At 43.9% G+C, this 27334-nt stretch overlaps 1 protein-coding gene across 4 annotated transcripts in view; it reads right to left on the minus strand.

Moving 5' to 3' along the window:
• Positions 1 to 27334, minus strand: part of LOC137434299 (uncharacterized) — a 155513-nt gene that overhangs the window by 26096 nt on the left and 102083 nt on the right. For all 4 annotated transcript variants that reach the window (XR_013624430.1, XM_068127200.2, XM_078783930.1 and 1 more), the window contains 3 exons: positions 26287 to 26446; positions 19375 to 19514; positions 17132 to 17291 (listed from right to left, as the gene is read on the minus strand). Coding sequence is in view for 3 of the 4 variants with exons in the window: in XM_068127200.2 (XP_067983301.2) it covers positions 17132 to 17291; positions 19375 to 19514; positions 26287 to 26446 (460 nt within the window). In the remaining variant the exon portion in view is untranslated. The remainder of the gene's footprint in view (positions 1 to 17131; positions 17292 to 19374; positions 19515 to 26286; positions 26447 to 27334) is intronic.

Raw genomic sequence — 27334 nt, forward strand, 5'->3', positions numbered from 1 at the left:
GCTCCCCCTCCCCCAAGGTTCAGTTCTCGGCCCCCTCCTCTTCATCCTGTACCTGTCCCCCCTTTGTCACTTAATCCGCTGTCATGGTCTCCAATTCCACTGCTTCGCCGATGACATCCAGCTTTTCATCTCCACCAAGTCAATCTCCACCGCCACCCACTCCATCCTGACAAACTGCATCACTGAAATAAAATCCTGGCTTCAAATCAACTTCCTCAAACTGAACTATGATAAATCTGAAATAATCATCATTGGCCCAAAAACGCTCACCAAATCCACCCATAACTTCACCCTCAACATTGACGGTTTCCCAGTATCCGCCTCCCCTCACATCCAGAATCTTGGCATCATCTTTGATCAAACCCTCTCCTTCGACAAATACACTAAACAAATCACAAAGACAGCCTTCTTTCACCTGAAAAACATCGCCCGTCTCCGTCCATCCCTCTCCTCCACGGCTAGAGAAACCCTCATCCACGCCTTCATCACCTCCCGTCTGGACTACTGCAACAGCCTCCTCTATGGTTCACCCTCAATAATCATAAATAAACTCCAATACATTCAGAACTCCGCTGCCCGTCTACTCACCCATTCCCAGACCTGTGACCACATCACCCCCATCCTTTATAAGCTTCACTGGCTCCCCATCCCCCAGATAATCCAGTTCAAAATCCTCCTATTGACCTACAAAGCCCTCCATAACCTGGCCACATCCTACCTGACTGACCTCCTCTCCAGACACATTCCCACCCGCAACCTCCGCTCTGCTGGCGCCAACCTCCTGTCCCCCCCCCCCATCCAGACCAAATTCAGATCCTGGGGGGACAGGGCCTTCTCCATCGCTGCTCCCACCCTCTGGAACTCACTACCTCACACCATCAGAGACTCCTCCTCACTCACCACATTCAAAACATCACTCAAGACCCACCTGTTCAACACTGCATTTAACATTTAACCCACAGCATTTACCCCTGATCATCTCTTCTCCTTCTCCTTCTCCTTCCTTTTGCTTTGATTTATTTACCTATTTATTTTTGTCTTTTTGCACTTGTTTATTGTACTCTGTCAAAGCGTCTTTGGGCTTCTTGAAAAGAGCTATATAAAATAAATGTTTTATTATTATTATTATTAGTATTATTATATGGGCAGGGTACAGCCCGAAGTGGAGATCGGTTTCTGAGGTTTGGGACATGGAATGTAGGGACAATGACAGGGAGATCAGGAGAAGTGGTGGAAGTATTGGTCAGAAGAAGAGTGGACATATGTTGTGTGCAAGAGATGAGATGGAAGGGAAGTGGTGTGAGAATGATGAAGGGTAAGCAGGGACAGAACAACAACAACAACAACAACAACATGCATTTTAAGGCCATTTTCCCTGCTTGAGCGGGGGTTAGCCTTGCGGTCCGGTCCCCATGACAATCTTCTCCATTTTGCCCTATTTTCTGCATCTCTCCTTGTTAACCCCCTTGCCCGCATTTCTTCTTCCACCATCTTTAGCCAAGTCTTTCTCGGTCTTCCCCGTCCTCTACTTCCTTTTACATTCATTTCCATCACTCTTCTCAACCAGTCACTTTCATCCTTCCTCAACACATGACCAAACCATCTCAACCTGTTCCTCTTCACAGCATCAATCACAGGCAATATTCCCATCATCTTTCACAATTCATCATTTGTCTTCCTCTCTCTCAACGATACTCCGCACATCCATCGAACCATTCGCATTTCCACCCTTTCCAGCCTTCGTTGCTGCTTTACGTTCATTACCCATGTCTCGCTCCCATAAATCATAACACTTCTCACACATGCAGCATACACCTTTCCCTTCAGCTTCAGCGACACTCTCCTCCTCATCAGCACGCCACTCAGTTCCTGAAACTTCTTCCATGCACATCTCACTCGAGCAACCGTTGCCGAGTCTGATCCACCTTCTCCATTCAGCATGTCTCCGAGGTAGCAAAATGTTTTCACACCTTCCAGCTTCACGCCGTCTCCAAGATCCAACTCAACATTTCCTCCATCTGCAGCTCCCTCTGTGCACACCTTACATTTGAATGTAGCTGCCACACTGGTAAATGACCCTCTCAGACCACTACATTTTTGATGAACCCACTCAGCGCACATTGTACATTGAATGGAGTTCACTCCGACACCCTTCCTGCACACAGCACACGGCCACTTCCCAGTTCTTTCCACCTCACCACATGCTTTACCACTTGCCATCACCTTCGTCTTTCCGATATTCACCTTCAGACCTTTTGTCTCCATACATTCCTTCTAGGCCTCAAGCTGAGGTCTGAAATAGTGCCAAAAAAATGAGTTTCGTTCCGAACTCGTGGGACTACGATTTCTATGCATTTTTTAATTGTATATAACATGCCTGACCTTGTATTAAAAGTTTAACTCTGAAATCCTGCCAGTTTCCGTGAACGACCAAGTCAAACTAGGTCATGTGGAGTCAAAAATGAGGATTTTTAGCTCCGGTGCCGACTTTGCGGCCTGGTATCTCCGTCAGTACATATAATTCAGCCTCGGAATTTATGCTCGGCACAGACCTCCCATGGTTCTGTGGCCCTGTCAGTTTTGAAGGCTCTTACTTACGCGCGCATCATACAACGGAAATGTAAAAAATGTACTTTTGTCGTATGTACCTACTGTAAAATTCAATGAATTTCTCCGAAATTAACCCAAAAATATTTTCGAAACCATCAGAGATATCCTCTCGAAAATGGGTAAGCTTGGCATATGGAAGGGATACTGCTTATTGACGACGTTTCGTGGTCGTCTGGAAAACAACTGATAAAGGCGACACTAAAAATGCCTCCAGATGCATATGGGGACCGCATGATGACCAGGGATAGCATAGTGAATGTAGAGTAGGGAAGCTTGGTATTATGGTCGGTGGTATGAATCCGATGAATACATGATAATCCATTGATACAATAAGTATCAATCCATAGATAATAATAAGGCACACACCTGAGGTAAATCGCATGATAGTTTATTCACCGTCGTGTCAATACGCAAAGATGCAGGCTTCGATGTATGCGAAAATTCTGAATGTCCACGGGCTCAGGTAGCACAAATCTTCTTAAAATTTCAAGGCAATCGGATGAAAATTGAGGATTTTAGAAATTCGACAAAGTTGGTGAACTTTGGCCTATGTTGACCTATTGACCTTTTGATCCCAAAAACAATAAGCTTCTTGCTTATGACCAACTCTACCATTTGGTGAAATTTCGTGAAGATCGGTTGAAAATTGTGACCTGTAGGCACCTGACAGACACAGAGACAGACAGACAAACAGACAGAATAACGCACAAGATCAAGCAATATACTTGAAAAATCTCAGGTAGAATTAATCAGCAATTAATTAGCTCAGGTAGAACAGCAAGGTGATCGTGAGTATTTTATTATTAAAATTAGTATACAGTGCACGTTTTTATGCCTCCACAGGACGGTTGTCCGTCCAGTTGTCGGTCTGTACCAGACTTTCGTTTCCAGAATAACCGCTTATGGGATTGGCTTATTGGTATGAACTGTAATAATTGGTATGATAACAAAATTGGTATGAACTGTAATGCAAAGATGAACTGGTTCGATTTTGGGTTGAAAAGGTCAAAGGGACCATGGTCATGTGACCTTTAATTTAAAATCTTGGTTACCACAACTTGTGGACGAGAGAAGGGATTTCAATCAAACTTGACAGTAAATATCGCGGATGCTTCTTCATGGTGGTCGAACCCTTCCCCCTCCTCCCCCCAATGCAATTCGGGGGCAAAATCTACCCCATTCTGTCCTGCTGCCCGGATTCGTCAGGTCAGCGCTTTATTAGGGTCAGAGTGCCGATTGGTCCCCATGGACCATCCCTTTCCCTCTTGTCCCTGTTTCTCTCTTTCTCCAACTCTGACGCGGCCCTGACTTCGTGAAGGTGGGTCACACCATCCTCGATGTGGGGGATCTCTGGGTCGTTTCTGGGAGATCGATCCGCTGTCTTTGTGTCACGGGCTTGTTCGAGAGAACTGTCCGAAGTGATACAACAACAACCAAATTTGATACCACAATGGCCTGCTGTGCAAAGATGGACAGATTGAATTTTTGGGTGTAACAGGACATGTGCCCTTTGAAAATATTTTTGCAGATCATAACTCGAGTTTGAAACATCTGAGGTTTTACCTGTGTCATGTGACCTTTAATCGAGATCAAACGTAAACAGTGGGTTGACATCGAACGCAGGCGGACGCATATCCAATATCACCCACCGATGCAGACATTGTACAACAGAGCTCGTTTTGTCCGACCCTGCACAATAACTTGGGGTATAATTAGCAGTGTAGGTAGATCCTAGACTCGTGGAGGTAGATCCTGGACTCGTGGAGGTAGATCCTGGACTCGTGGAGGTAGATCCTGGACTCGTGGAGGTAGATCCTGGACTCGTGGAGGTAGATCCTGGACTCGTGGAGGTAGATCCTGGACTCGTGGAGGTAGATCCTGGACTCGTGGAGGTAGATCCTGGACTCGTGGAGGTAGATCCTGGACTCGTGGAGGTAGATCCTGGACTCGTGGAGGTAGATCCTGGACTCGTGGAGGTAGATCCTGGACTCGTGGAGGTAGATCCTGGACTCGTGGAGGTAGATCCTGGACTCGTGGAGGTAGATCCGGGACTCGTGGAGGTAGATCCGGGACTCGTGGAGGTAGATCCGGGACTCGTGGAGGTAGATCCTGGACTCGTGGAGGTAGATCCTGGACTCGTGGAGGTAGATCCTGGACTCGTGGAGGTAGATCCTAGACTCGTGGAGGTGTATCCTAGACTCGTGGAGGTGTATCCTAGACTCGTGGAGGTAGATCCGAGACTCGTGGAGGTAGATCCGAGACTCGTGGAAGTAGATCCTAGACCCGTGGAAGTAGATCCTAGACCCGTGGAGGTAGATCCTAGACCCGTGGAGGTAGATCCTAGACCCGTGGAGGTAGATCCTAGACTCGTGGAGGTAGATCCTAGACTCGTGGAAGTAGATCCTAGACCCGTGGAGGTAGATCCTAGACTCGTGGAGGTAGATCCTAGACTCGTGGAGGTAGATCCTAGACTCGTGGAGGTAGATCCTAGACTCGTGGAGGTAGATCCTAGACTCGTGGAGGTAGATCCTAGACTCGTGGAGGTAGATCCTAGACTCGTGGAGGTAGATCCTAGACTCGTGGAGGTAGATCCTAGACTCGTGGAGGTAGATCCTAGACTCGTGAAGGTGTATCGTAGACTCGTGGAGGTGTATCGTAGACTCGTGGAGGTGTATCGTAGACTCGTGGAGGTGTATCGTAGACTCGTGGAGGTAGATCCTAGACTCGTGGAGGTAGATCCTAGACTCGTGGAAGTAGATCCTAGACCCGTGGAGGTAGATCGTAGACTCGTGGAGGTAGATCGTAGACTCGTGGAGGTGTATCGTAGACTCGTGGAGGTGTATCGGAGACTTGTGGAGGTAGATCCTAGACTCGTGGAGGTGTATCATAAACTCGTGGAGGTGTTGGTGAACTCGACGTTGACCAGATGCTGGTGTCTGTTGGCAAGATTGTGACACTCACCGTCCAATTGCAGCCACGTCTGCAGGCATTCACGATATTTACTCCATCTAAGAGGCGTAAACGGCGAAGTTATGTCATTCACGACGTGTTCAAAGTGCATGAAGCACTTTAAACGCGATTTTCCCGAGGCCATGACTAAACATTCAGCGCGACATCGGCGCCGCCATTTTGTATGTCATGTGACCACCCAAGCAAGTGTTCTGATAGGCCGAGATTCAACATCAGTGCCTTCGATGCAAGACAAAGTAGTGCGACATAAACGCGTGGAAAACTTTCAAACTGGCAGGATCTGATAGTTAAACCTTTTGTATGCGCTACAACTCGGCACGTACTCGGATTACCAGTGATTATTTTTTAGTCTCTCTGACCTCGGAAGGGGATTGAACGATACACGGTGTCAGCTTGAGGCCTATTCCACTTGTTCATCTTTTCCTTCAGTCCATCCATACTTTCCGCAATCAACACCAGATCATCTGCATACAACAACTCCCACGGTAAACCCTCCTTTACGTTCTGAGCCAGCACCTCCATCACAGCTACAAATAGTAGTGGACTTAGTACCGACCCCTGATGCACTCCCACCTTCACCTCAAACTCACCACTGTTCCCGTTCTTCGTCCTTACAGCTGTGCGCGCTTTTGTACATCGCCATCACTACTCTGATCAACCATTCCTCCACTCCTAATTTCCTCAATGCCCACTTTGCGTGGAACCCTATCGAATGCTTTCTCCAGATCAACAAACCCAAAAAACAACCTCTTCCTCTTCTCCATGTACTTCGCCTGCAACAGCCTCACAATGAAAAGCGCATCTGTCGTTCCTCTTCCTGGCATAAATCCAAACTGCATTTCGTCGATCTTCACTTTCTTCCTTATCCTCCTCTCCAACACCCTTTCCAATACCTTCATTCCATGCTCCAATAACTTTATCGCTCGGTACGAGCCACACTCTAGAGGGTCACCTTTCCCCTTGTACAGAGGGACCAGGGTACTCAGTTCCCAATCCACTGGAATGCGGCCTTCTTTCACCACCAGATTACAGATCTCTGTCATTCTCTTCACACCCCAACTTCCTGCTGCCTTCAACATATCTCCCACAACTCCCGTCGGCCCTCCCGCTTTTCCACTCTTCATTGCTTTTATCGCTTCCTCAACTTCCTTCTCAGTTATCTTCTCTGCCGGTCCTAAAACTGGGTTACTCTCTATGTTGCCATCCCATTCATTCTCTGTATTCAACAGCATTTCCATATATCTTTTCCATCTTCCTTTAATTCCATCTGGGTCGACAACGATTTGTCCCACTTCATCCTTCAAGCAACTCACCCCCATCACATCACACCTCTTTCGCTATGTGCTTTTCAATCCTCAATACTGCTTTCTGACCCTCTTCCGAATCCAAGCGTTCTCCGAACATTTTCCTACATGCCTCCTGCGCCTTTGCTACCTCTTTCTTTGCAGCCTTCCTGGCTGCCTTATAACTTTCATGCTCTGCTGTTTCTGCTCCAGTACCCTTCGCCTTCTGCCACTCCTTGAACTTCTTCCTCTTCTCGTCAATCCTCTTTCTAACTTCATCATCCCACCACCATGTTTCCGAGTGCCTCGGTGGTCCTTTTGTCCATCCACATACCTCACCAATGGCTCCCAACAGACTAGCTTTCATTGACATCCAACCACTTTCAAGCTCAACCACATCATCCTCTACCCTACTCAGCCTCTCTTTTAATGCCTCCCTTACTGTCACCTCTTTCAACCTCCACACCTTCATTCTCGGTTGGTACTTCACCCGCCGAGCTCTCCCTCGCACCTTTCACCCTTATGTCGCAGACAACCAAGTGGTGCTGTGAAACAGCCTCCTCCCCCGGGACCACCTTTGTGGTCCCGGAGGTGCCCCCTAACTCGCCTACGCACCATCAGGTAGTCAACGGTTGTCGTCGACCCACCTGACCGTGTATGTAACAAGCTTATTATCCTCTTTCTGGAACTGAGTAATACAAATCAACAATTCAGCTCCATCAGCAAACTCCAAAAATCCTTTCACCTTCTCCATTTCTCACACCATATCCATAACCCCCATGAACTCCCTCAAAACCATCCATACTCCTTCCCACATGTCCATTCAGGTCTCCTCCACACCACAATAACTTCCTCATCTTTCACGTTTTTCCATCAGCTTCTCTATCGCACACCAGAACTTGTCCTTCTCTTCATCGCTCCGACAACCTGCGGAGCATATCCCGAGATGATGTTCACCAAGAGCTTTGCAATCATCATTTTCACCATCATCAACCTATCACTCACTCTTAGTCGTTTCTTACGACACGCAGGGATACGGTGTGTACCTATTCTGACCAGCGTACACACTGGGAAACGTTTAAAACATGGAAATTCTGGGGGGGGGGGGGGGTGGGGGGGGGGCGTCAGCATCACGGCTGCGGTTTTAAAGTTGATAAATGTCGAAAATCTTCAGAACACACAGCACACTTGTACGGCTTTCCCCCGTTGGTCGTTATCTTCATTCGCAGGTTTCAGGCAGGGACAGAAATACAAGTTTATGTGGCAAGGGTGCCCTGGAGGGCATGAATGGTGTTGGTGTCCTGTTTTCTGAGGAGTTTGTAGACAGTAGTGGTGAGTGTGACTAGAGTGAGTGATAGGTTGATGATGGTGAAAATGATGATTGGAAAGCTCTTGGTGAACGTCATCTCGGGATATGCTCCGCAGGTTGGTTGAAGCGATGAAGAGAAGGACAAGTTCTGGTGTGCGATAGAGAAGCTGATGGAAAACGTGAAAGATGAGGAAGTTGTTGGGGTAGGAAGAGACCTAAATGGACATGTGGGAAGGAGCATGGATGGTTTTGAGGGAGTTCATGGGGGTTACGGATATGGTGTGAGAAATGGAGAAGGTGAAAGGATTTTGGAGTTTGCTGATGGAGCTGATTTGTTGATTTGTAATACTCAGTTCCAGAAAGAGGATAATAAGCTTGTTACATACACGTCAGGTGGGTCGACGACAACCGTTGACTACCTGATGGTGCGTAGGCGAAATAGGGGGCACCTCAGGGACACAAAGGTGATCCCGGGGGAGGAGGCTGTTTCACAGCACCACTTGGTTGTCTGCGACATAAGGGTGAAAGGTGCGAGGAGAGCTCGGCGATTAAGTACCAACCGAGAATGAAGGTGTGGAGGTTGAAAGAGGTGACAGTAAGGGAGGCATTAAAAGAGAGGCTGAGTAGGGTCGAAGATGATGTGGTTGAGCTTGAAAGTGGTTGGATGTCAATGAAAGCTAGTCTGTTGGGAGCCGTTGGTGAGGTATGTGGATGGACAAAAGGACCACCGAGGCACTCGGAAACATGGTGGTGGGATGATGAAGTTGGAAAGAGGATTGACGAGAAGAGGAAGAAGTTCAAGGAGTGGCAGAAGGCGAAGGGTACTGGAGCAGAAACAGCAGAGCATGAAAGTTATAAGGCAGCCAGAAAGGCTGCAGAGAAAGAGGAAGCAAAGGCGCAGGAGGCATGTAGGAAAATGTTCGGAGAACGCTTGGATTCGGAAGAGGGTCAGAAAGCAGTATTCAGGATTGCAAAGCAGATAGCGAAAGAGGTGTGATGTGATGGGGGTGAGTTGCTTGAAGGATGAAGTGGGACAAATCGTTGACCCAGATGGAATTAAAGGAAGATGGAAAAGATATATGGAAATGCTGTTGAATACACAGAATGAATGGGATGGCAACATAGAGAGTAACCCAGTTTTAGGACCGGCAGAGAAGATAACTGAGAAGGAAGTTGAGGAAGCGATAAAAGCAATGAAGGGTAGAAAAGCGGGAGGGCCGGCGGGAGTTGTGGGAGATGTGGGAGATATGTTGAAGGCAGCAGGAAGTTGGGGTGTGAAGAGAATGACAGAGATCTGTAATCTGGTGGTGAAAGAAGGCCGCATTCCAGTGGATTGGGAACTGAGTGCCCTCTTCCCTCTATACAAGGGGAAAGTTGCCCCTCTGGAGTGTGGCTCGTACCAAGCGATAAAGTTATTGGAGCATGGAATTAAGGTATTGGAAAGGGTGTTGGAGAGGAGGATAAGGAAGAAAGTGAAGATCGACGAAATGCAGTTTGGATTTATGCCAGGAAGAGGAACGACAGACGCACTTTTCATTGTGAGGCAGTTGCAGGAGAAGTACATCGAGAAGAGGAAGAAGTTGTTTCTTGGGTTTGTTGATCTGGAGAAAGCATTCGATAGGGTTCCACGCAAAGTATTGACATGGGCATTGAGGAAGTTAGGAGTGGAGGAATGGTTGATCAGAGTAGTGATGGCAATGTACAAAAGAGCGCGCACAGCTGTAAGGACGAAGAACGGGAACAGTGGTGAGTTTGAGGTGAAGGTGGGAGTGCATCAGGGGTCGTTCCTAAGTCCACTACTATTTGTAGCTGTGATGGAGGTGCTGGCTCAGAACGTAAAGGAGGGTTTACCGTGGGAGTTGTTGTATGCAGATGATCTGGTGTTGATTGCAGAAAGTATGGATGGACTGAAGGAAAAGTTGAACAAGTGGAAGGAATGTAAGGAGACAAAAGGTCTGAAGGTGAATGTCGGAAAGACGAAGGTGATGGCAAGTGGTAAAGCATGTGGTGAGGTGGAAAGAACTGGGAAGTGGCCCTGTGCTGTGTGTAGGAAGGGTGTCGGAGTGAACTCCATTCAATGTACAATGTGCGCTGAGTGGGTTCATCAAAAATGTAGTGGTCTGAGAGGGTCATTAATCATTAACCAGTGTGGCAGCTACGTTTAAATGTAAGGTGTGCACAGAGGGAGCTGCAGATGGAGGAAATGTTGAGTTGGATCTTGGAGATGGCGTGAAGCTGGAAGGTGTGAAAACATTTTGCTACCTCGGAGACATGCTGAATGGAGAAGGTGGATCAGACTCGGCAACGGTTGCTAGAGTGAGATGTGCATGGAAGAAGTTTCGGGAACTGAGTGGCATGCTGATGATGAGGGGAGTGTCGTTGAAGCTGAAGGGAAAGGTGTATGCTGCATGTGTGAGAAGTGTTATGATTTATGGGAGCGAGACATGGGTAATGAACGTAGAGCAGCAATGAAGGTTGGAAAGGGTGGAAATGCGAATGGTTCGACGGATGTGCTGAGTATCGTTGAGAGAGAGGAAGACAAATGATGAATTGCGAAAGATGATGGGAATAGAGCCTGTGATTGATGCTGTGAAGAGGAACAGATTGAGATGGTTTGGTCATGTGTTGAGGAAGGATGAAAGTGACTGGTTGAGAAGAGTGATGGAAATTAATGTAGAAGGAAGTAGAGGACGGGGAAGACCGAGAAAGACTTGGCTAAAGATGGTGGAAGAAGAAATGCGGGCAAGGGGGTTAACAAGGAGAGATGCAGAAAATAGGGCAAAATGGAGAAGATCGTCATGGGGACCGCAAGGCTAACCCCCGCTCTAGTCGGGAAAATGGCCTTTAAAATGCATGTTGTTGTTGTCAAGCAGCAGAAGCATTTAATAGACTTTGCTTCATGTCATTTGTTAAGCAATTGGAGAACACAAGCTGTTGGGGAACCCTAAAGTGCGATGTTGATAGACAACCTCAACATATCCACTGACGCGCTTGAGAAACTTACTGGAACAGACGCATTCAAAGAGATTTTCCAGCTCTACAATGAATACATCGCATCTCTTGGTCCAAATGGCAAATTTTGGCCGATGTATATTGACATAATTGACATACTTCTGCGACATGTCCGAGCTTCTCATGCAGGTGATTGGCTGCTGCATCTCCACTCAGAATTGGAGATGCTTCCATAGTTTTTCGCAAGCAGCAGAATGGTTTATGCCAGATACAAGCCACTCTACCTACTTATGATGCTGAACCTCGCTGATACTCATCGTGATGCTGAAGAACAACTTTTAAATGGAGGCTTGTTTACCATTCAGAAAAGCAGCAACCCATTTGCAAGAATACCTGCTGACCAGGAGACAGAAATGGGGTTCAACAGACTCCAAATCACCTGGAGGGATAATGGACATCAGCATGAATCCTGCAGCAACACTGAAGTGGGAAGTGTTATCAACTCAAAGGGCTGAATTTGAGGGGCGAATTTCAGTCCTTACTGGAGACATTAAAGACAGGACCTATGCAGCGGATGATGCTGGCAAGGCACGGGTCAAAAGGGATGAAGAAAACGTCCAACTTATCATGAACACTGTTGTCAAATGGAACAATCCATTCAGTGATGGTCCACTATGCCACATTTCCTCTGGTAGACAGGCCTCTGAGGAGGTGGCAAACGACATGCTGAATGCCCATGAGAAAGGAAAGGCGTCACTCATCCAATTCATAACACAGACTACAGACACCATGTTCTGCAGGTGAAGAACCCGATCAACATGATGAATTACCAGATAATACTGAACCCAGGCCTGTTTCTGATGATACAACAGAAGCGCAGACCGTAGAAGCTCAGACCTGCTTTTATGATAAATGGCCAAAACTTGCACTACGTAACTTCGCCTCAATGACAAAACTAAAGAAACGTATTATAAAGGGGCATACATTCACCATGCGATACACCCGAGACCTCTTTCACAAGATGACAGTCATCGCTATTGACCGAGGGTTGAACATATGATGAAGTTCTTCAGTACCCACTCGGACCCCTGCCCTATTCTCTAGAAACGGAAAGTGGTGGTCTTGTGAAAACGTCAAAGTCCGTTCTGATGCATGAGTTTGAGAAGTTGGTTGAACCAGAGGAAACACCAGGCCCGACAACTCATGGTCATTATTTTGGACGCAATGGCCCTCATTCAAACCCTGTAACCTGCTCATAATGCAACCTTTGGAGATTTAGCGGAAACAGTAATGAAGATCATCATGAAGCATGTTTCCTCAAGCAGCAGCACAGCACCTCTGTGCACTGGGTGTGTGATACATACCCTGCCATATCAATCAAGAATGCAGAACGGGAATCCCGAATTGAATCAGCTGAAGGCAGCTTTGCAACGACAATTACTAGTCCAAACCAACGAGTTGACAAACAGCTGAAGAAAGCCCTGAGAGATGGAAAATTCAAAGAGTCATTGGCGCAGTTCTTGATTGAGGAGTGGAAGCAGCAGAAGTATGCCAGGATTATAGGCAGACACGTCCTGTTCGCAACTTCAGGGTCCAAATGCTATGCATTTAATGCAGAACAAGCTCTGATGGAACGCCGAGAAATACCACAGTTGACCTAAAAGATGGAGGAAGCTGATCAAAGACTAATCCTGCATGCCCGTTATGCATCTCTTCAAGTACCTCAGTCGGATGTTGTCATAATTCGTTCTCCGGATACTGATGTCATGGTATTGGCATCGGCTGCTTGTGGACTGGGATGGATTGCAAGCAAATGTCTGTTTCTGACTGGAACTGCGTCCAAAACACGTTACATCAACATCACAGCCATTGGAGCAAAACTTGGAGAGCCAGCATGCGATGGTCTAATTGGAGCTCATCCATTTACAGGATGTGATAGTACGTCCGCTTTCAAGGGTAGAAGGAAAGTTAGTGTATTATGGCTACAACAGAATGATGCCACATTCTGCGCGGCAATGTCATTGCTCGGGCGAAGCCCGTCACCAACAGATGAGTTGTTTTAGTTAGGCAGCTTAGCAATTTTTGGGGGAACGGCTTTACAAAAGTACCATTTTCATTTTAGTGGTTCATTGGACCATATGCAATCGAATTAGGACCGGAGGCAAGACATATACAGTTTGACTTTTGCGCAAATACGACTCGCACAGCATAATATCGAGCAATACATTTATGCAAATAAATCATCAGCTATTGGACTTAGATTAAAATCGTAAATACATAAATTGCTGGACAAATTACCTTGAACAACATGTTGTCTGTTCTAAAGCTAAATTGTCATATCATCCTTGTAGTTGCATACATGTTAGATATATGAGAGGTGCGCGAGTCACAAGTATAACACATTTGTATAAACACTCGGTATTATATTACTAATTATTATTACATGGAAGCGTAAGATTTATTATACAGGCATACATAACTTTTACAAATAACACTGCATGTAATGAAATAAAAGTTGGCCTCCTTGTTGAAAATATATACATAATTGGTTTTTGTCCAATAAAAAGGTGAAGAACACTGTATATTTCTTGCCTCCGGTCCTAAATCTATTGTATATCGTCTAATGGACCACCAAAATAAAAATGGCGCTTTTGTCAAGCCGTTCCCCATTTTCGATACATATGCTGCTAAGCTGCCTGACTATTTACATCTTGTGAGAAGGCAACCTGTCTGCTGTATGCCTTTAATGAAAGGTCCAAGAAGCTACCTTCTCCCCCTACTTGCAGCGTCAATGAACTTAGATCCATCATGTTTGGTTCTGGAACATCTGATCCAGCCAAGCTCCCTCCATGTCAGACTGTCAGAGTGCCTTACGTAAAAAGGTACGAAGGGCCAACTACCAGGCGAACATAAATAGGCACTGCATCATTCAAGAACAATATCTTCCATCTCCACACGGCCAAGGATGGATTGTAACAGGTCCAAGTGAAATCAAAATTGATTGGATGGACGTACAACCGGCACCATCTGTTGTTTTGGGGATGACATGTTGCGGCTGCAACAAAGATTGCAAATCCAACCAATGTGCGTGCAAGAAAAATAGACGAAATGCACAGGGATTTGCACTTGTTCAAAAGAGTGCAAGAACCAGCCCATCAATGCAGATGCATATGTTGATGAATATCCTCCCGAGGTCAGGGCAGATAACTCAGATGTTTAAGAGCCCATTACAGATTCAGACTCTGACACTAGGGTGGTCCAAAAAACATCGATCTCTCCGATTTTGATGCTCTACTGGATTATTGTTAGAAATGGTCTAAAACATTCACCCACCAAATATTTTCGCTCAATTCCATCTCGAAACTCATACACACTTCAATTGAAATATGGCGTTTTTCACCAAATTTGGCTAAATGAGAACAATCCAATAGCAAGCTAGGTGGAAAAGGTACATGCACTATTGTACTAAGCCATTTTGTGGTTCATGACTTTTTGCATGTGCTTGCGCCTGTGAGTGTGAAATCATCATGGTCGAAACATGTTTGACAATGTTTGAAACATGTTCATACATGTCTGACTCATGTTTCGACCATGAGGACTTCACAGGGGTATGTACCATCAATGACATTATTTAGGAAAAAAATATTTCTAAAGTCTTTGTGTCATTAAAATTGACCAAAATGACAAATTTATATGTTGAGTGTGTATGAGTTTATAGATGTCTCAGATGCAAAATATTTTTTGGGTGAATGATTTAGACCATTTCTAACAATAATCCAATAGAGCATCAAAATCCAAATAAAAAAGTGATTTTTTTGCATTTTTGGACCACCCTACTCTGACACAGATGACTACTCGGTATTGTAACTGGTAATCTTTGCATATGATGGGAGGTCTAATGCAACGCTGACACAAAGGACAAACTGCCACTGCTTCAGTCTTCTATATGGTGTATCAAGTACCAACGTTAATGCAGCCAACTCCCAAAATATGCTTAAAACACATTTTTCGCTAAAAAAAAGTGTACATATTACCACTTACCTATTGTATATTTGGAAGTAGAAAAAAATTAACATTAAAATGACACCAAACATATCCTGATTGGAGGTTCTAATCAAGAGTTGTGTTAAAAAATAAGGTTTTAAGGTAACAACGGTGGCCATTTTGGGCGCCATCTTGTATTACAAGGTCATTGCAACAACTTTAATAAAATATACATTTTATTAAGGTAATTAAGGAGAGCTGTATGGCATCATATACAGCATTTATTGTACACTTGTCCAGTAATCAGTACACATATTCAGTCATTAAAACCTCATGTTTATACAGATATGCAAAAACAACGTTTTTTGTGATTAAGACACCATTGACTTTTCGACTATATAATTTTTTTCTAAAACATGTCATACACCTGGGCTTTTTACACAGTATGCATATTGTATATGGGCAAATTCCTGGAAAGTAATAATCAAATCATGAAGGGGAATTTTGATAAATGCAGAAAAATGTATTTCAGTTAAGATCATATTTTTGAAAAAAATGTCGAAAAAAAACAAAAACACATTTTTGGCTCAAAATTGTTATGTAAATCGCCCTGAAACCCACCAAGATTGGTATCAACATGGAGCAAATTTAATTCCCTTTAATATGATAGTCAGGTTCACTATGTCAATAAATTATATTTCGTTCAAAATCATGGTAGATTAGCAAACCTATACATTTTTGGAAAGGTTATAGCATAAGGAAACTAAAAATCAATGTTTACATTTGGAGAGATACCTGTATGGCGGCCATTTTGGATTTTCAAAATGGCCACTGTAAAATACATATTTTGTTCTATTTCTGCCTCTAATTACCCTAAAAACTTTTTAAAATATACTAAACCTATATTTTCAGGGACAAGGAATCCAATGAAAGTATCAAATTAGTGCTATGGGGAATGGTAAGACACGAATCAAAGGTTTTGAATTGCAAAATACTGTCTTTATATTCGCGATAAGTTGCATAATCAAATACATGTTATCATTTTGTACAGGCAGTTAATAACATCAAAATGTGTCACAATAATTCATATCACCAAACATACACAGGCAGTCAGCAAAATCATATATACACATGCAGTCAGTATAACTTCACATCTACACAGGCAGTCAATGACAAAATATACACAGGCAGTCAATGGTTTTATGGTTTAATTTAATTTAATTTAATTTAATTTAATTTAATTAATTTAATTATTTAATTTAATTTAATTTAATGGTTTAATGGTTTTAGTCAATGGCATCAAACATACACGATTACAGAATATGCCATTTAGAGTTCGTCATCACTGTCCTGTGTGTCGTATCCGACAATATAGTCCGCATCGTCTTCACAGTCCATTCCACACAAGCAAAGGTCGGTCAAATTTATTGGCAAAGCGAATTGGTCGATCGAATCGAATTCGAATTCGGTCGATCGAATCGAATCGAATCGATCGAATTGGTCGAATGGTCGATCGAAGCGATTGGTCGAATGGAATTGGTCGAATCGAATTGGTCGGAATTGGCAAATGTAAACATTGATTTTCAGATTTTCCATGTAATAACGTTTCCAAAAATGTATAGGTTTGCTAATCTACCATGATTTTGAACGAAAAAACATGGTGAACCTGACTATGACACCAAACACACGCTGATTGGAGGTTTTATTCAAACGTTATCCTCAAAATATCTATTGTTAGTCAAAATAGCACACATTTTTGACGCCATCTTGGATTTAGAGGTGACCGCAACAAATTTTCGGGGGTACACCTCTGAAATATTGTATCTTATCATAAATACTTGCAAATTAACATGGTGTACTTAGTTTGTAGGAATCTGGCAGGTAACTCAAAAACTAAGCATGATATTTGATTTTGGCCCTTCGCTAAAGTAGAAATCTGATATACTCCACAATTACAGTCCATGACAGTTTTTTTTTTCTGTAGAGAGAAATTCATGATGTGGAAAGAAGTCAAAGTTCTGACCTTGAGAAGTGTTTCTTGCGACCTGAAAAGGGGAGCTGCCGAGTTGCTGATGGCTTCTTTCTGGTGTTAAAATATCAACTGGGATATTCAAAAAGGAGCTTCGGCTTTGCCGATAGTCTGTTTCCTCCAAAATATCAGCTGGGTAGGTTTCATTGAATTTCTGCACACAACACACTTAAAATGAGCTGCAAAGTAAAACCTTGAAGAATCATTCACACATATGAAACGACAGCATTTCATGTGAAACAAAAATGCAATTTGAAAAATCTACAATAAAATAAAATATGCCTGTTATCTTCAATTTCATCTCGCTACTCCATAGAAAACAGCCAATAAATTGCAGATGCAAGTTCTTGAAATTGATGAATTGAATATTTGTGAGCTTTGGCATTTTACAAATGTGGTAGGGACAATCGACCTATTACTTGCATAAAGAAAAATAAAAAAATGGGAGGGTGCGAGGGAGGTGGGTGTGGGAAGGAGGAGAGAGGGCAGGAGCATATTCAATTCTCATGATATATTGCATTTCAATTCACATGACAAGATCGTATATCACAAATTTACAATTTACATTAGTCAATAATAAAGTCACGTCTAGAAAGGTGGAATTCTTAAATCTAGAAAGGTGCAATCCAGCAAAGTACTATGTCAGACAAGCCAATGTGCACAGAGGTGTGAGCCAACCCCATCTGTGAACTCGTATCAGTCAATCATGAAAAACTCATTTTGTGCAAATGTACAATAAAATAACTTTCAAACGACTTGCAACAAAACAAGGATCTTAAGTTTACTTCAAGCATCTGGTCTATATCTCTTTGAAAGTCAGAAAATATTGTGAATGTTTCATTACCTCCACCACCAAAGGTCGATGGAGGTTATATTTTCACCCGTCTGTCTGTGAACAGGATATCTCAAAAGGTTGTGGGTGGATTCAAACAAAATTTGGCAGAGATGTAGCATATGTGGCAAGGACGAAATGATTATATTTTCGTGAAGATCCAGATTCGGATCCGGCTGGTAGAATTTTTAAAGTGATTCTTCACCGTTGGGAGATAGGGCCAAAAACAATACATAGCAGGATATCTCAAAATTGTGGACGGATTTGGACGAAACTTGGTGGAGAGGTAGTTTGGGTGTGTGACAAGGACAATTCGATTAGATTTTGGTGAAGATCTGAATATGGATTCAGATATGAGAATTGTTTTTTGTATTTTTTAAAGTAATTCTTCACCATTGAGAGATCGGATGAAAAGCAATATATAACATGATATTTTTAAAAGTTATGGACGAGTAACGACTAAACTAGGTGCATAAATTGGTTATGTGACAAGAACAAGCCGATTAGATTTTGGTTGAGGTCCGAATCCAGATCCGGCATATAAATGGGATACAAAACAAACTGTTTAGCCTGGCGGAGGTATGCACTCTACTGAGTGCCATTCTAATTTCCTGTGCTACAATTGCATTCGAATTTTACAGGTTTTTTTGTTTCCCAGTCAAATAAAAATGCATAAAAATATATTGTTTCGTTATTCTTAGAGCACCTGACATTAGGATTTCCAAGGCACTTTACAGCAAAAAGATTAGGAGAGGAAAACAAGTTAGAGGAGAACGGCACTCAGGAGAGCACATACCTCCACCAGGCTGAACAGTGTACGATTTGTATCCTACTGATCTGCTGCATCTGCATCCAGACCTGAAACAAAATCTAACCGGCTTGTTCTTGTCACCTTCCCAACTCATTCACCAAGTTTTATCATAATCTGTCCAAAGCTTTTCAAAATATCATGCAAAACTGTATCATTTTTAGCCCCATCTCTCAGTGATGAAGAACCACATAAAAATCATATCTGTATCAAGATCTTCAATATTTGTCCTTCAATCTAAACAATTTTTCCTCGTCACACACCCAACCTGTCCACAAAGTTTTGTCCGAATCTACCCATAACTGTGAGATATCCTGCTCACAGACAGACAAGCAGGAGTGAACATATCCTTCATCCAGCTTTGATGGTGGAGGCAGTAAGATATTCCAATGGTGCAATTGTTAGATTTCTCCAAAATCAAAACATGCCCCATGAAGCATAACTTACAGCTAACTTGGGGGATTTTTTTTTCCCCTTTCAGTAGTCATCTACATATTGCCATCACATGTTGTGGAGGGAGGTTCGTAGATGTCATCTTTCACGATGCAATAAATTACCTTACTGCACTTTCTCACCACCTCTCAAATTTATATTCACCTTTGACCGAGCAGACCTCAAAACCAGACGTCCAAATGAAATGTCAAGTGGGAAGGACTTTTGTTCATCTGGAGATCGCCATCCACTCATTTCCCAAACTGGACTGCAAGGACTTGACATATGCGAGGACACTTCATTCCCTGGAAGGCCATTTGGGAAAGTAGGACAATAAATAAACGGTGTGAGGAAATCTAAATGAACTCAAAAGTAAGTTAAAGATTTACAAACTGGTTCCATAAGTGGTTGTTAACCTGGAATTGGTTCTTCCATTTGTTAAAATTTTACCAATTGTTTCGAAGATGGTATTTTTTGGGGGTTTGGAGAATGATCTGGAAAATTTACGAAATATTTTACAGCAATCAGACTTTTTTAAAAATCCAATGGGAAAACCATCTGTTTAAAAATATAGGGAAAGTCCCTCCACAACACACTTTTTAAACATATTGCTATGGTTTTGATGGGTCCCAAAGAGATCAAAATCTTGTGTCCCGAACCTATCTCTCTCTGTACCCACCTTTCCCAGTCGAACCCAGCTGCTCCTGGACTCTGTATCCTTCTCTCCTGACAAGGTGGAGAAGTTTTTGTCAAACCTCGACCGATTCTGCAACTGAACCAGATGCCATCAGCCCACGGGTCCTAAAATCCTGCTCTGCCGCTCTATCTCACCCTCTCTGTTCTTTTCACCCTCTCTTTTGCTCAAGGTCATCTGCCATCACCTTGGAAATCAGCCAACATTACCGCTTTACACAAAAAGGTGCAAAAACAGATCCTTGCAACCACAGACCAATCAGCTTCCTCCCAATAATCAGCAAGGTCATGGAATCAATCATTGCTTCGGACATCAAATCCTTCCTCTTCTCCAATGGCTTGATCTCGGATCATCAATTTGGATTCAGGCCAGGTCATTCTACTCTGGACATGCTGCTTCTGATGGCTCAACAATGGATGTAGGTCCTTAATGCCAAACAGGAAATCAGAGCTGTATCCCTTGACATATCACTTGCCTTCGATACGGTTTGGCATGCCGCTCTGCTCTCCAAACTCTCCTCCTATGGTATCCATGGAAATCTCCACGCATGGATTGCGGACTTCCTCTGGTCGTAGTATTAGTGTGGCCCTCAATGGATTTCTCTCATCTCCCCATAAAGTTCAGGCTGGAGTTCCCCAAGTTTGTTCCCCAAACAAACTCCCTCACTCTATTCACTTCTGGGCCCTGTGCTTTTTCTGGTCTTCATCAATGATCTCTCCGACTCTCTGGAAAAGTCTCTATCTCTTTGCTGATGACTCCACTCTCTGCCGCTCCATTCCTCATCCCTCAGATCGGCAGTCTGCAGCCTCCTCACTCTCTGCAGACCTGGACAAAATCAGACTGGTCAAACAAGTGGAACAGATGTCTCTCTGAAAAGATAGTCTGGAAAACCCTTCAATCCACTTTCTCAACAATCCTCTTCAAGAAATTCTGTCATTCAAGCTTTTGGGTCTCACTATCTGCCATGATCTTTCCTGGGAAAAACCACATTTCCAAGCTGGCCTTCAAAGCTAGTCGGCGACTGAGCATCATTCATCGTGCGAAGTCCTTCCTTGACACACCTGAGCTCCTAACCACATACAAGGCTTTCATCTGCAGCTCAATGGAATACTGTTCTCCCCTCTAGACCGGTGCTCCTGCCTCACACCTAGCTCGGCTTCACGCTGTTGAAACCAAAGCTTTCAGAATCATTGGAATCTCCCGCGATGAAGCCAACTCTGAGGGCCCTTCTCTCACTCACCGCAGGCAGGTTGGTGGTCTGTCTTCTACCGACTCCTCTCCGGCCTAGCTCCCACAGCTCTGTCTGTGCTCTGTCCCCCAAATATTCCTACAGGTCACACAAGAACTGCTTGCAACCCTCTTATGGTTGAACTGCCAAAATCAAGACTCTCTGCTCACCTTCACTCTTTGATTCCTCTTTTCTCCTGCCTCTGAAACAAACTCCCTCACTCTATTCACTCCCACTCCTCCCTCCAGGTCTTTAAAACAGCTGTTCACCACCGTCTCTCATCTTGCCCCATCCAAAACCTTGATCTTTTCTACCCCCGTTAATTCACCCCAGATCCACTTTTTTGAAATTCCCACTTCTTTCCTGGAAGTCCGAGCAGTGTCCATGTGTTTTATACCTCTCCCATCCCCCTCTTCCCCCCCTGCCCCCAAGCCCTCTCCCTCCCACAGATCTCCTGACGTCCCTGCTCTCAAATGTTGTACTTGTGTGCTTCCCTCTCTCCCCATCTTGTCTTCCGCTCCCTTTATTTCATGTTTCATTTGACAGTTTGTCTTTTTGTGATTAATGTTAGCTATGACACGAGCCTCGATCTTGTCTACCAAAAAAAATATGATACCAATATTGTTGATAATATTATTCGTATTAATTACTGCATGCTTTGTTGCAATGTTATCGGTATTTTGTTGTTTATTTTGTAATTAGAATGCCATGCCATGGAAGGATTTGTTAAGCTGCACTATACACCTTAACATGGCGTGCGTTTAAAACTTGGAAATTCTTCCGGATTATTTGTAGTTAATTCGGCTAATCAACTAAGCCTAAGGAGATTATGATGATCATTTTGGTGTCACATTCCACATCAGATAGCTCCAGTAGAACTCCACAAAAATATGCCACACACATTTTCTGACACACACAGACAGACAGAAGCACACACGCACACACACCAAAAAACAAACAAACAACAAAAAAAAACACTTACTAGCTCGGCTCATAAGAGGATTGGGTTACTAAGTTACTGCAAGTCATAAAAATTATGGGTCAGTATTGGGGAGCGGATGGCGTTGTAGTGCACTGCCTGGCTGATGCCCTGGAGGGAAGAGTGGGCAAGAACAGTCTCCAGGAGGTGGTTCCACAGTATGGAGAATTGAGGAAAAAAAAAAAAAGTTGGTGTGAAATTGCATTGGATTTTGGAGGTTTAACCCAATGGAGACGATATGAAATTGTCACATGGCAAAGGCTTTCGTCCTTGTTTTCAGGGTGCATATATATCTGGTGTTCAGCAATGATAACAGAAGCTAAAATCGATGTTGAAGAGATATCTGTTGAAAACTGCAGTGTCCCCAAATTTTTACGCAACAAAACTTTTCTGCACATTTACAAATCGGGTAATAAACAATGAAACAAATATGGCAGCAATGTAATTCCTGAGCAATAACACTGGGACAACAGATAGATAGCATACAACAGATAGTGTCAAACAAGTAACTCTAATCAACATGACATTTACATAAGGCCAGTTTTTAAATATTGGATGTCAGTTGAAAGAAAGTGAGGAAAATACCGATTTGAACTTAATTATTCGTGTTTTTACACAATTCAACCGAAATAGTTTCACAATAATATAATGTACAATAAGTACAAATTCCCACGAGAAGACAAAACAACAGGCATTTTAAGGCCATTTTCCCTGCTAGAGTGGGGGTTAGCCTTGCGGGCCCCATGACGATCTCATCCATTTTGCCCTATTTTCTGGATCTCCCCTTGTTAACCCCCTTGCCCGCATTTCTTCTTCCACCACCTTCAGCAAATCCTTTCTCGGTCTTCCCCGTCCTCTACTTCCTTCTGCATTCATTTCCATCACTCTTCTCAACCAGTCACTTTCATCCTTCCTCAACACATGACCAAACCATCTCAACCTGTTTCTCTTCACAGCATCCATCACAGGCTCGATTCCAATCATCTTTCGCAATTCATCATTTGTCGTCTTCTCTCTCAACGATACTCCACACATCCACCAAACCATTCGCATTTCCACCCTTTCCAGCCTTCATTGCTGCTCGACATTCATTACCCATGTCTCGCTCACATAAATCACAACACTTCTCACACATGCAGCATACACCTTTCCCTTCAGCTTCAACGACACTCCCCTCCTCGTCAGCACACCACTCAGTTCCCAAAACTTCTTCCATGCACATCTCACTCCAGCAACGGTTGCCGAGTCCGATCCACCTTCTCCATTCAGCATGTCTCCTCGGTAACAAAATGTTTTCACACCTTCCAGCTTCATGTTGTCTCCAAGGTCCAACAACATTTCCTCCATCTGCAGCTCCATCTGTGCCCACCATACACTTGAATGTAGCTGCCACACTGGTTAATGACCCTCTCAGCCCACTATATTTTTGATAAACCCACTCAGCACACATTGCACATTGAATGGAGTTCACTCCAACACCCTTCCTGCACACAGCACACGGCCACTTCCCAGTTCTTTCCATCTCACCACATGCTTTACCACTTGCCATCACCTTCCTTTTTCCAATATTCACCTTCAGACCTTTTGTCTGCATACATTCCTTCCACTTGTTCATCTTCTCCTTCAGTCCTTCCATACTTTCCGCAATAAACACCAGATCATCTGCACACAACTCCCATGGTAAACCCTCCTTTACATTCCAAGCCAGCACCTCCATCACAGCTACAAATAGTAGTGGACTTAGTACCAACCCCTGATACACTCCCACCTTCACGTCAAACTCACCACTGTTCCAGTCCTTCATCCTTACAGCTGTGCGCGCTCGCTCGTACATTGCCATCACTACTCTGATCACCCATTCCTCCACTCCTAACTTCCTCAATGCCCATGTCAATACTTTGCGTGGAACCATATTGAATGCTTTCTCCAGATGAACAAACCCAAGAAACCACTTCTTCCTCTTCTCCATGTACTTCTCCTGCAACTGACTTGCAATAAAAAGTGCGTCTGCCGTTACTCTTCCTGGCATAAATGCAAACTGCATTTCGTCGATCTTCACTTTCTTCCTTATCCTCCTCTCCAACACCGTTTCCAATACCTTCATTCCATGCTCCAATAGCTTTATCGCTCAATATGAGCCACAGTCCATAGGGTCACCTTTCCTCTTGTATAGAGGGATGAGGGTACTCAGTTCCCAATCCATTGGAATGCGGCCTTCTTTCACCACCAGATTACAGATCTCTGTCATTCTCTTCACACCCCAACTTCCCGGTGCCTTCAACATATCTCCCACAACTCCCGTCAGCCCTCCCGCTTTTCTCCTCTTCATTGCTTTTCTTGCTTCCTCAACTTCCTTCTCAGTTATCTTCTCTGCCGGTCCTAAAACTGGGTTACTCTCCATGTTGCCATCCCATTCATTCTCTGCATTCAACAGCATTTCCATATATCTCTTCCATCTTCCTTTAATTCCATCTGGGTCCACAACGATTTGTCCCACTTCATCCTTCAAGCAACTCACCCCCATCACATCACACCTCTTTCGCTATCTGCTTTGCAATTCTGAATACCGCTCTCTGGCCCTCTTCCGAATCCAAGCGTTATCCGAACATTTTCCGACATGCCTCCTGCACCTTTGCTACCTCTTTCTTTGTCGCCGTCTTGGCTGTCTTCCAACTTTCATGTTCTGCCTTTTCTGCCCCCGTGCCTTTCGCCTTCTGCCACTCCTTGAACCTCTGCTTCTCGTCAATTCTCTTTCCAAGTTCATCATCGCACCACCATGTTTCTGAGTACCTCGGTGGTCCTTCCGTCCATCCACATACCTCACCAATGGCTCCCAACAGACTATCTTTCATTGACATCCAACCACTTTCAAGCTCAAGCACATCATTTTTGCCATACTCAGCCTCTCTTTTAATGCCTCCTTCACCGTCACCTCTGTCAAACTCCACACCTTCATTCTCGGTTGGTACTTCACCCGCCAAGCTCTACTCGCACCTTTCACCCTTATGTCGCAGACAACCACGTGGTGCTGTGAAACAGCCTCCTCCCCCGGGATCACCTTTGTGTCCGGGAGGTGCCCCCTATCTCGCCTACGCACCATCAGGTAGTCAACGGTTGTCGTCGACACACCTTACGTGTATGTAACAAGCTTATTATCCTCTTTCGGGAACTGAGTATTACAAATCAACAAACCAGCTCCATGAGCAAACTCCAAAATCCTTTCACCTTCTCCACCTTCACACCATATCCGTAACCATCATGAACTCCCTCAAAACCATCCATACTCCTTCCCACATGTCCATTTAGGTCTCCTCCTACCACAACAACTTCCTCATCTTTCACGTTTTCCATCAGCTTCTCTGTCGCACACCAGAACTTGTCCTTCTCTTCATCGCTCCGACCAAACTGCGGAGCATATCCCGAGATGACGTTCACCAACAGCTTTCCAATGATCATTTTCACGATCAACCTTTCACTCAGTTTCGTCACACTCACCACACTGTCTACAAATTCCTCAGAAACGAGGACACCAACACCATGCATGCCTTCCGGGCACCCTTGCCACACAAACTTGTATTTTTGTTCCTGCCTTCCTGTTCTCACACCACTTCCCTTCCATCTCGTCTCCTGCACACAACACATGTCCAACTCTTCTTCTGACCAATACTTCCACCACTTCTCCTAATCTCCCTGTCATTGTCCCTATATTCCATGTCCCAAACCTCAGAAATCGATCTCCACGTGGGGCATCAGTCGTTTCGTCATCATAAATGGAGTGATTTCCACCCTTGCTTTGATCGGGTTCCCCACCTTGTTTTGACGAGAGGGAGTGAGGTCCCCCACGGGGTACTTCGGGCTGTACGCTACCCATATGTAATTGTCATGGTTCCCTTTTTGAGGCCATGTTTTTATGGCCTGATGCCCTTCCTGACGCCAACCCTTTTAGTCGCCTCTTATGACATGCAGGGATACGGTGTACCTATTCTAAACCGGGGCACACCGGGAAAAACTAAAAATTCCCACGAGTAAAAAAGTGAAAATACAAGCTACAGGTCCAAATGTTTCTTCACTTTTATGCAAGTACAAATCTGATATACTCCACAATTACGGTACATGACATGCTTTCTTTTTCTGTACAGAGAAATTCATAATGTGGAAAGAAGTCAAAGTTCAGACCTTGAGAAGTGTTTCTTGCGACCTGAAAAGGGGAGCTACCGAGTTGCTGATGGCTTCTTTCCGGTGTTAAAATATCAACTGGGATATTTAAAAAGGAGCTTCGGCTTTGCCAATAGTCTGTTTCCTCCAAAATATCAGGTGGGTAGGTTTCATTGAATTTCTGCACACGACACACTTAAAATGAGCTGCAAAGTAAAACCTTGAAGAATCATTCACACATATGTAACTCCAGCATTTCATGTGAAACAAAAATGCAATTTGAAAAATCTACAATAAAATCAAATCTGCCTGTTATCTTCAATTTCATCTTGCTACTCCATAGAAAACAGCCAATAAATTGCAGATGCAAGTTCTTGAAATTGATGAATTGAATATTTGTGAGCTTTGGCATTTTACAAATGTGGTAGGGACAATTGACGTATTACTTGCACAAAGAAAAAGAAAGAATGGGAGGGTGCGGGGGAAGGAGGAGAGAGGGTGGGAGCATATTCAATTCTCATGATATATTGCATTTCAATTCTCATGATGTATTGCATTTCAATTCGCATGACAAGATCGTACATCACATATTTACAATTTACATTAGTGAATAATAAAGTCACGTCCAGAAAGGTGGAATTCATAAATCTAGAAAGGTGCAATCCAGCAAAGTACTATGTCAGACAAGCCAATGTGCACAGAGGTGTGAGCCAACCCCATCTGTGAACTCTTATCAGTCAATCCTGAAAAACTCATTTTGTGCAAATGTACAATAAAATAACTTTCAAACGACTTGCAACAAAACAAGGATCGTTAATTTACTTCAAGCATCTGGTCTCTTTGAAAGTCAGAAAATATTGTGAACGTTTCATTATCTCCACCACCAAAGGTCGATGGAGGTTATATTTTCACCCGTCTGTCTGTGAACAGGATATCTCAAAAGGTTGTGGGTGGATTCAAACAAAATTTGGCAGAGATGTAGCATATGTGGCAAGGACGAAATGATTATATTTCGGTGAAGATCCGGATTCGGAACTGGCTAGTAGAATTTTTAAAGTGATTCTTCACC

This window comes from Myxine glutinosa, chromosome 1, assembly GCF_964187855.1.
Source record: "Myxine glutinosa chromosome 1, kmMyxGlut1.1, whole genome shotgun sequence".
Classification (NCBI taxonomy): domain Eukaryota; kingdom Metazoa; phylum Chordata; class Myxini; order Myxiniformes; family Myxinidae; genus Myxine; species Myxine glutinosa.